General features: G+C 38.2%; 1 protein-coding gene across 1 annotated transcript in view; it reads left to right on the top strand.

Moving 5' to 3' along the window:
- Positions 1-1,611: 1,611 nt before the first annotated feature.
- The window catches only part of ZNF804A (zinc finger protein 804A), a 268,633-nt gene continuing 259,024 nt past the window's right edge, over positions 1,612-11,220 (top strand). The window contains exon 1 of the mRNA XM_008687232.2: positions 1,612-1,722. Coding sequence (XP_008685454.2) covers positions 1,612-1,722 — 111 coding nt within the window. The remainder of the gene's footprint in view (positions 1,723-11,220) is intronic.

Raw genomic sequence — 11,220 nt, 5'->3', positions numbered from 1 at the left:
CCTGCTATCGATCTTTTTAAGTGCGGGCTAATGAGTCGTATATATACCTGATGGGATGCTCTCACCCTACCACCTCAGAGGAGTTAAACTTACACAAAGAGAATCAACTGGGTGAGAGGGAGGGTGGGAGGGCACATCCAGGCGGATGGCTGCCTTGCCCCCTTAAAAACCAGCCTGATGGTCTGTCTTCGGGGAACAGCAGACCCCATCCCCTACTTTCCTTAACGAACCCATTAGTTCCTTTGCAGGAAATTTTCCATTCAGGTCGCTTCTAGGGCAAACGCTTTTTGTTCGCTACCACTCCGTAGTGTGAGAAGTACAGAGAAATGCAAAGCAAGCTCGTGGCAGCAGCTTCTTTGCGGCAGAGCATCCCTTTCCCTTCAGCTTTGGCAATTTAGGAAGAACCGAGGTTCTCAGGGGAGATGGGTGAGGGGAACGCCAGGTCCAGGAACACATTAACCAGGAGTCCCTGTTTTTACCTTCTATCCACTTCCACTCACATCGCCACAACTACCCCCCCCCACCCCGCCGGCCCCCACCTCCCAAACTACCAACACAAACACTTGTGATCTCTACAAATGGGTGGTGGTGGTGGTGGTGGTGGGTGGAGAACATTTTCTTTCTCTATGATTCTGAACAGGATCCAACCTCCATACTAAAAATACATTAAAAACAAATAAAATCAAATAAGCCAAATCCAATGGGTAGCAACTATCTCGGGAGAGAAGCAGCTGCTGGCACCTGCCTGGATACGCTGCAGTTGGAAGCGGTTGGCTTTGGTCTTGAATTATTAATTTATTTATCCCCCCTCCCCCACTCCCGACTGGCAGGCAAGAAATCTCCGTCTCTTCATTTCCCCTCCGCCCCCACCTTAGAGGAGTCTCCCACTTCTCAGTCGCGGGTCTCTCTGCCGCCCGCCCGCGGTGGCCGTCGCGTCCCTGGCCCTCGGCGGCCGCGGCGCTGCGCGGGGGGCTTCCCGCTCGCTGGGCGCTCCCACTCGCGCCCGGACCGTAGCGGCCGTGGGTCCTGGCGGCGGCGGGGGAGGGCGGGGGAAGGCAGCGGGTGACAGATGTACTCCTCTGACAGCTCTCAGTATCAGCCCAGTGGCTCCCTGCCATTGGCTCAGTGCAATGGACCGGCAACGCCGCTCACTATAATAACACTCATGCCTGCCAGCAGCAGCAACTCCGAGTGCGGGCGCCGAGCGCGGGGGATGCTGCTGCCGCCGCCGCCGCCGCCGCTGCCGCTCGGGCGGCTCCTGCTGCCCGGCTCCGCTCGGCCGCCGCGCCGGCACTGACTCCCGCTCAGTCCTGCTGCCTGGCCGGCCCCTCCCAGCCCGGGATCCTCCCGCGGGGCGCGTCGCCCCAAGGCGGATTAGAAGAGAAACAGAGACTGAGAGGGAGAGCGCCGAGAGCATGCGGAGGCGGAGGAGCCTCGGCGCGCACGGCAGAGGGGTGTAGTGAGTCTGTCTCCCCAAGGCGTGCGAGAGAGGCGGCGGTTCGCCCTCGCGGCGGGTCCCTAGCCCACCCTGCCCGGGCTCCGGCGCGCTGCGGCTGCGGGCGCGAGGTGCATGGAAGCGGCGGCTGCGGTGGAGGAGGCGGCGGCTGCCCCATGGAGTGTTACTACATTGTCATCAGCTCCACGCATCTCAGCAACGGACACTTTCGCAACATCAAGGGAGTTTTCCGGGGCCCTCTCAGCAAGAACGGGAACAAAACTCCGGTAATAGCTTCTGTTTCCCCCCCTCTCTCCCTCCCCCCCCTTCACTAAGAGGACATTTGGAGGATTGAGGTTACTGTGAAATTTTGGAGGTGTCGCGTTTCAATTTGATTTATAATATATCAATTTATCTATCTTGTGGGCGTGGGGTGAGAATTAGATGTAGAAAAAGGCTGTAATCTTAAGGAAGCTGTGATCCACGGTTTTGGTGGACACTTCGACAATGCTCTGGACTCAGAACACCTCACTCCATAATGCTGGAGATTACCACACTGTCTCCTTATTTGAAGCAAATTGTGTCAACAGGACCTGTTTTAAAGAAAGAAAATAAAAGAACCCTAACCCCAAGTGACCCTTTAGCAAATTTTGGCTTAGGAAGCTGAAGGTGAATGAGGATGTGGGTGTCTCCGATGGGAGCAGGGAGCCATGTGACTGGTGGCGCGGAGTAAGTGGCGGGATTGAGTGATGGTCTCAGAAGGAGTTCGCGTTCTGGCTGTCTCCTCAAGGACTGGCAGCAAACTTCTCTAGTGAGAAGTTGTCAGTACTCAGCTTAACTGAGTGACTCCAGAACCCCTTGTCGCCCACTTTAAGCCATCCACTAAAAGAGGTTAGAGATAAATGTGAAGGGCGAGCATTATGTCACAATCAGAGCCACTAGGAAGCATGCTAGACAAACAGAACCCATGCAGTTGCTGGGAGGTTCTCACTGGACCACGGAGCTTCATCTTTCAGCGTCCTAGTCGAAAGAGCACTCCTGATTGGTGGGAGAAGATGTGCTGAGCATTGAGATAGCGCAGGGTGATAGCTGTTACTTTTTCTTCCAGATCCCCTCTTAGTTACAAAACCTTTGTGGAACTGACTCCTGAGAAGTGTACACTTCAAAAAAGAAAATTAAAAAAAAGGAAGTAGAGGAAAAGCTCATTAAGGTTAAATACTGCAAGGAGAGTAGAGCTAGAGTAAGGTGGTAATATGCAAGTATATGTATCACTAAAGTCTGAGCCCCCCCCCCTTTTTTTACAAAGTGGTTACTGAGCCTAGTAGATAGAGTAGAAGTTTAAGGACAGAGTCAGTCCATATTTTAAAACATGATTCTACATACTTTTTTTTTTAAGTGCTGTGATGTTTTCCAAAAATGAAAAGTTCTCTTCTGAAGTTTTAAGTGAATTCTGGCATTGATAAACATTTGATTTTGTTTTTCTTTTTCCCTTGAATCTATTGGAATCCTTCTCTCTGCTTATTTAAGATGCAAACAAGCAGGGGTAGTGTGTTGCTTTTATTGTTGTGGATAAGATTGGTGTTGAACAAAAGAAAGTGAAAACACTCTTCTGTGGTCTTTCTTAGTGGGAGTATTAGGCAGAGCAGTAGGCAAAGGCTAAGGGGATTACTGATATTGTTTGGGCTCTAATTATTTTCTTAAAGAACTCAACTGTGTGGGAAGGTAAATATTTTGGTGGGGGAACTCTTCAGTTTGAAGAAAGTACGCACTGGTTTGTTTTTTTAAATCAAGTTTCACTTGGGGGAAAAGGCAAATTTACTGAACAAGATCTCTATAGTTAACAATAATGGAGTAGGTAAAAGAAAAAAAAAAAACACAAAACATAGCAGAGTACATAGAAAAATAAAGTTGCCAAACCAAAATTTGTTAAAATTCTGGTAATCTTGATTCTTAAATCAACCTTGGGTTTCTAATACTGGTTCAGTTTACTTATGCTGATTTGTTTGTTGTGGGTTTGAAGTCAATCAGTTATCACTCATATTGACAAAAGATAGGTTAAAGTCTAGATTTGCCAGTGTAAGTTTGGGATTAAAATGTCTGTTAAAAAGCAACTACTAAATGAGATGAATAAATCTAAATATGGGCAAATGTTGGAGCAACAAACTAGAGGAAGAAGGGTTAGAAATAGCTCTTATCAAGTTTCTTTTTTTTTAAATTTTTTTTATTATATTATGTTAGTCTCACCATACAGATTTCTTTTAGTTATGATAAAAGGACTTCTTACAGGGACTTAATAGCTTATCCTTCTAGATTGTGTTTATAAACTGCCCAAGTTTATATTTCCTGTGTAAGAGATTTACACTGAGTAAAATTACATAGATTTTCATATTTGGTCCAACTGTATTTGGAACTATTACTTTACAAGGTAATATATGTCATACATTTGTTTTCTATTTGTGTTTTGATGATTTTGTGACTAAGGAGAATGAGAGTTATGCCTGTCCTTAAGTATAGCATAAGACATCTAAATATATTCATAAGTTTTTTTAAATAACTATCTAGACTTACCTAATAATGTATTCTTCACAAAACACAAGATACTGTGAAAACTTAGTGTAAGCTAAAATGTATTATAGGCTAAAAACAAAAACTGAACCTGAAACTTCTCAGAATTAGGAACCTTAAGAAGAAACACTAATATTATCTTAAAAATGTACATATACTACATTTTGAACATTTTCAAATAAGAATTTATGGTTATTACTCTTTAATCCCAGTTTCATAAGGTAAAATTATGAGACCCTTTTTACTTTCTTGTCTATTTGCTTTGTGACATGTTTTGAATTTTGCCTTTAAAAACATCATCACATTTTTGCATTTTGATATGTGTATTAAGTTGAAAGAATTTTAACTATATTTCAAGTGCTTTTTCTTATTTCAGGAAAACACTTCTTAAAACCATTCAGGGAAAAAGTACTTTGATTTTTCCAAAGAAATTCCAATTATTTTCAGTTACTGGATAACTAATGGATGGTCTGAATATTTTTTAGTTCATATTTTTAAAAGATTTATAATCTGAAAAATTTTTGAATACTTTAAGATAGCTTATAACTGTTAATACAGGGTTCTTTCATGAATTGGAAGTTACTTATAGAACAAAGTTACCTCAGGCTTTGGTGACATTGATTAATTGCTTTAGCCCTAAAATCCAGATGTAATCCTGCTACTTTTACTGAGGAGATTATCAAACTCTACAGTCTTTCCATAGGTCATGTTATGTCCCTCACACATACAATTTTAAAAAGATACTTAAAGATTAAGCCTATTGTTAATCTTGATCTTATTTCTGAGCTTTTAAATTTTAAATAATTCCTCTTGGCAATTTTAACTGAAAATATACAAATCTTCATTTTCCAGTGTCTTACAAGCAAAGAGAAAGGTCACTCTACTTGTCATGATTTCTGTTATAATAGCATCACATCTGTGATATAGCTTTAATTCCACGGAATAAGAGTTAAGCTAATATTTTATGAGTGCTCCAGAATGTCTCAATAAGTTACATGGTTTAGTGGCAATGAATAAAGTTTACCGTCCATGTATTCTCATTCTTTTTCCTTAGATTATCCCTTAGCTATAACCATTGTGTATAAAATTGTTTATTGGATAAGGACATTTTGTTATATGTATGCTTTGTCAATTGAGCCACAAAATTTCCTTGCCCTAATTATATATTTTAAGACTTCTAATACAAAATGCTTATATATTTAATATATAATTTAAATATGCATTTGATCACTTTTAGTACAGCATTTGGAACTTTAGAAATCATTACTAATTTGTTCATTACATTTTGTTAGTCAGCATTTTTGTATCTCATAAGAGTAGTAAGTCTACTTTATTAACTATGGAATTTAAAAAAATGAGTGGTGATTTTGAGGTCATACAGTAAGTCAATATTGTTTCCTGACTTCAGACATATTTCTTTTATAATTTAGATACTAAATTAGGGATTCCATAGGAACTGGTGTGTTACTATCCACACTGATTAAAGAGATGGTGTTGGTGTTACCTATTTTTTGAAGGCACTGTATTTTTCCACTTGCCTTCAGGTGCAGAGAAATAGATTCAACAGAATAATTTGAATTCAAATATATTTTTAAGTCTCATCCTCCAGTATGCAAACGTCAATAATTTCCATCTGACCTAAGCCCTATTTCTGTAGGCTGTCCTCCTTTTCCAATATATTAAGTACCAGGGTTGGCAAGAAGAGAAGTATTGATTTATTAATCAGTTTTCAACATATTTGTTATGTAGTTCATTTAGATTTATTGAGATGCTTCAATTGCAAAGCACTATTCTAGGCACTGCAAGCTCTGTGCTAGGTATTGTATTAAATATCATTCATTAAGATGTATTCATGTACGCTCCTGTTCATTTTTGAATGTGCTGAAAAAATATTCACATATTTTGACATGTTTGCAGGTTTCTTGTCACTCAGGACATTTTCATATGTATTCATTTTGAAAAGAATGAAAAAATTCTGGATTTTTTCCTTTGTGTATTTAGGAACTCACTAAAATTAAGAGTCTTTGAAATATATGGCCTTTTGTTCTAATTATCATTATCTAATATAACATTATTATTCATGTCATTTCCTTGCACATTTCTATGCCTCCTAGACAAAGTAATTTAAAGGGTTTCTCCACTCATCGAAACCCATTTATGTGGCCTATTTAAGATTGTGCGTAAGACTAAAGAGACCAGTTGTTGAATTAGTACTGTTGAAAAATTATCATTGTTAGATTAATATCCTCAAGAAAGGTTGGGGTGAGGGTGGATTAGGGTAATATCTTAACATATTGTCAAACTTCCCCACTTTATAAACTTGTTCACACAATCAGTCCGTTATATGTTCTTCCAAATTTCTCTTAGACTATGTATTCAGTGTCAAAGACTGTCTTGTGTCTCACTTTTCTGAAATTAAGGTGTCATATAGTCTTTGCTATACTTATTTTTTTTATTCTAGCAAAACTTTACAAATGTGCATTTTTAGAACACATTTTTTCAATTAAGGAAAATAACTTATAATTGAATTATTGATGTTATGACCTACTCAAAAATGTAAGCAATATTTTAAGGCAAATATTGTCAAGTAATACCTATAATTCCGACATAACTTTATTAGTTCATTAAATATTAAAATATTTTTGATAGCTGAAATTCAAATAATGACATGATATCTTGTCATCACTTCTCAGTTCCTCACCAGGTTACTGATTACTGTAATTACATTTTTACTGAAAACACAGGTCAACAAGAGCCTTGGGGACGACCTAGTCCGAGGTTTCATATGGTTGTATTCAGGGCCAAATTCAGGCTGCAGAAGTAGTTTGTTTAGTGTGCACTGTGTTTTAGAATATTTGGCTTTAAACACCATTCAAAGAAGAATGCACTTTGCAGTTTGTTACTGTTTATACACTGCTCTTTACAGTTATTTAGGTTTTTCACTTACGTACATTACCTTCTTGACCAGTGAAGATTCTTGAATTTCCCACCTTAGAGTCTGAGAACCCGCTTCTGCACATAGGGAGACAGAAACATTTTCACCATTCTGCATGTGCCCTTTGTTGTACCAACTTTCTATAGACGATAGTCTTCAAAAAAGTTTTGGCATATTCATATTTTTATAGTATCTGTTTGCCATATATTGGTTGAACTCCTTAAAAGTATTCTCTAGATCATACCTCTAGGAATACTATCAAAATAAAGAAATGTGTGATTTGAGGGTGATGCATTTCAAAATTGCAAACTTTTGCTCAGGCTACAGGTATTTTTGGTAATTTCTTGGTTTTGGTCCTTTTAAAAATTAATACTGAACATTATTTTATTCTTTAATTTATACTTTTAATAAAAATGTTTAGTTAATGTAACATATTTGGAAAATAGTTTTTCAAAAGTATTATGCACAGGGGAAATAATATTTTTAATGATTATAATCATGAGTCACTGTTGAAATAATTTCCTCCAGTGACCCTGTTTAGCTGAGATATTACTATTTTGGGCAATGGCTGTATATTAGGAGTTTGCATAATCCTTCCAGAAAGACAAAGAGATAGCAGTTTTAATCTATGGTGTACTGCAGCCAATATTCATGAAGAAATTATGTATATCACTTTTTATATTGCTAACAACAAAAAATGAGAAATATAATTTTCATAAGTTTTCTTTCTAAAAATTGTAGCTGAAACCATTTGATCTGTTTTATTTCATTCTAAATTATTCTTTGGCTCTGAGGAAATATTTACCACATATACTATATTATGATGGTGTTTTCAACTAGCAAGTTTTCATTTATTTCATAAATGTATTACAGTATACTTTCTATCACAGTGTAAGATAAAATGGGGTAATAAATAATTAAGCTTAATCCTAGTTGTCGAAGTAAACAAAATCTGTTACCTGATATAGTACTCTGGACTCCTTCCTAAGGGTGTGACACCATTAGAGAAAAGTTACATACTTTTCTAGACGTAGAAACCTTAAATGAATTCAGTGCTTATGATGACAATGCCATATTCAAATGAGATAACACATTGTTTTCTTAAATAGCTTTAGAAAAATGAGCTTTGCTGTGTTTCATAGCTAGCTTTTTGTTGTCAACCAGAAAAGTAGCCAATAATTTAATTAAATACTACTTTTGTTGCTGTGAAGGTAGCTTGTAGATGCGGTCAATGTCTATGATTCACTGACTTTAAATAGAAGAGATTATCCTAAACCAATGTGTATGGGTCTCATGCAATCATTTGAAAGGCTTTTTGAGCAAAAACTGAGGTTTCCTGGAGAAGAAGAAATTCTGTCTCAAGACTGTAGCATCAAATCCTGCCTTGAGTTTCCAGCCCCCTAGCCTGTTCTACAGAAGCCCCACAAACCACAATCACATAGTCAATTCCTAATTTCCTAACATATAAACCTATCTATCTGCCTGCCTGGCTGGCTATCTATCTATCTATCTATCTATCTATCATCTATCTATCTATTTATCTATCTATCTATCTATCATATATCTATTTATCTATCATCTATCTATCATCTATCTATTTATCTATCTATCATCTATCTATCTATCTATCATCTATCTATTTATCATCTATCTATCTACTTATATATATACCTATCTATCGCTCCTACTAGCTCTGTTTATCTGGAGAACCCTGACTGATATACTGAAGATCAGTGTATTATATCTCTTTTATAATAAGGTGACTCAATATTTGAACTACAAATCATATTTGGATTTAATTGGAACTGGGTGAACTTGACATTATTAAACTATTTAGGTTTAAATTGATTGACCTTATTGTGGAATGTTTCTGTTACTTTATAAAAAAATTATAACTTTATTTTAAATCTTTATCTGGATTACAATCTGTCCTCCATCGATCCCCTTACATCTCCACAAAATCTTTTATAACTATGTAAAATATACTATTCTTATCTGTTCAGCTCCAACAGATAGTCACACATGCATTTATTGTATTTGAAGAAAGTCAGGCTATCTTTAAATGAGAAAATATTTTAAGCAATATCAAGAGGTATAATTTGGCAGTTTAAATTTAAAACATTTAGTTAAATTTAAGAAAATATTCCTTAAAGGGTGGCTATGTAAAATGAAGGGCTTAAGCTTTACAAAACAAAAATATCTCCATAAAAATATACAGAATGTTGTCAATACCCACCAGCCAAAAACAACTAGAAACACTAGTTGAACCAAGTTGGACACACTGGTGCTTATTGGAACAAGGTAAACTGTACACCATGGGGAACCATGGTGCATCTCATGAAGTGGAAATAAGGACTCATTTTATAGGATTTGAGATAGGGTAAAGTGATTTTGTGGAGAGTTGATTAAAGCACTCTTTTATTCTGGATACCATGAGAAAGATGGGCCAATTCTATGGTTGGTTATCTCAGTACTTCTTACCTAGGAGGCCAAGAATAGAGTGAGGGTAAAGCTGTAGTTGAAAAAAAAAAACAAAAAAGCAGTTTTTCTCATGTTGGCTGGCAGATGGGGATGTTTGGTAACAAAAACAGTGTTTTTGTTTTTATCTGTCCTCAAAGATGATTGCTAAGTGGTCTTGTTTTTTTGTTTGTTTGTTTGTTTCTGTTCCATTATGCTCATAGACAACCTTGTCTGATGTTAGTGGGCTGTGAAACTCTTGGTGTTTGATAAGAGAAAACCACACTTTACTCTTAGATCCAGATAAGCTCCTTGGTGACAGTTCCCAAGGAATGCTTTTTTTGCTTTTTTCTTGGAAATGACAAGAAAATGAATGGCTGCAAACAGGCAGGAGGCAAGGCCATCAGCGAGGGTGATTTCAAGGAAATGAGATCCAAAGCTGGGGACTTTTCAGGATGAAGAAGGGAAGGAGAATGGTCAAGAATTATCCAGGTGGAACAAGGAAGACATATTGTCCTGCACTGTCACATTGATATGAGGATTTGGGGAGATAAAACATCTACCCATCTATTGACGGAATTTTTCCAAGAGAGACAGTTCAGTTGGAACAAAAAGGTGAAGAGAAACTTCAGTGGAAAGTCAAAAGCTATAGAGATTTCATTAATATCAGACATTTCAGAGTTCAGGAAGGCACAGTCCTAGTGTTTTAGGACATGTGGAAATACAGTTAACTGTATCATAGAAGAGGACATAAAAGAATCACATGGAGATTAAAGTCCAGAGAATGAAGAATTTGGAAATTCTGGGCTTCTTGTGGAACTGATGCCATTAAGGATAGAGGGTAGGATAAAATTGGTTTTGGTAATGCCAGTGCAGGTCTTGGCAGCAGTGGAATGGTGGAAGATGACAAGAGATAGGGGTTCTGTGGGGAGCACTCAGAGTTCCTGGGCTCACCTTTGACTCTTTCTGTGAGATTGAATTATGTGTGGCCCTCCTCGGAGCCTCAGAGCTTTCTCCTGTCCCCTGCTGAAGTGTTATGGCAAATTAGTCCTACTGTATAGATTTCCTACCATATTCAGCCACTGGAGATTTGAAGTATTAACAATAATTCAGGGGTGCCTGGGTTGCTCAGTCAGTTAAGCATCCAACTCTTGGTTTCAGCTTCAGGCTCTGCACTGAGTGTGGAGATAGCTTGGGATTCTCTCTCTCGCTCTTCCTCTGCTTCTCCCCTACCCCCACCCCTGCTCCCACTCTCTCTCAAAATTTAAGAAAATAATAGTAATAAATTAAAAAGTTAACGTATTAACAATAATTCAAAGGTTAACCCATCTACATTGCCTTGTTTCTGTCCTTCAGATAGGAAACACCTATAGAATTCGATGTAGTGCGAGCAAATTTGGAGAGACTTTGGAACAGGTATGGCGCTGAGGGAGTTGTCAAGCACCTTAGAAGGATTATGGAAAGCAGGAGAGTTTTGGGCAATAAATTATTGGGAAAGGAGTAAGACCAGTTGCAGAGAAGGAATGGGTTTAATGATGAGAGATTTGTACTGAATTATTTTTCCTACAACTGGTCAAGGACAGAAAGATGGGATAAAATATGGATTCTCTCTTTATTTAATGAAAACATCTCAAGTGACATAGTCCAGTAGCCTCCAAGGGTGTGTCAGTGGAAATATTGTAAGGTTACCTTTCAAAACTTGGTATCACCTTTTCTTGCTGAAATGAGACAAAGTACCTTCATGCTAGGGAAGAGAATAGCTGCTTTCACTCCAGGATTAGCATGTCTTCATGTCTTCATCAAAATAGTCACTGTCTTATTTAAATAG

This window comes from Ursus maritimus, unplaced genomic scaffold (genome assembly GCF_017311325.1).
Source record: "Ursus maritimus isolate PB19 unplaced genomic scaffold, ASM1731132v1 scaffold_1, whole genome shotgun sequence".
NCBI lineage: Eukaryota > Metazoa > Chordata > Mammalia > Carnivora > Ursidae > Ursus > Ursus maritimus.
The sequence above is the reverse complement of the archived record's forward strand: the minus strand, read 5'-3'. Positions and strand labels throughout refer to the sequence as shown.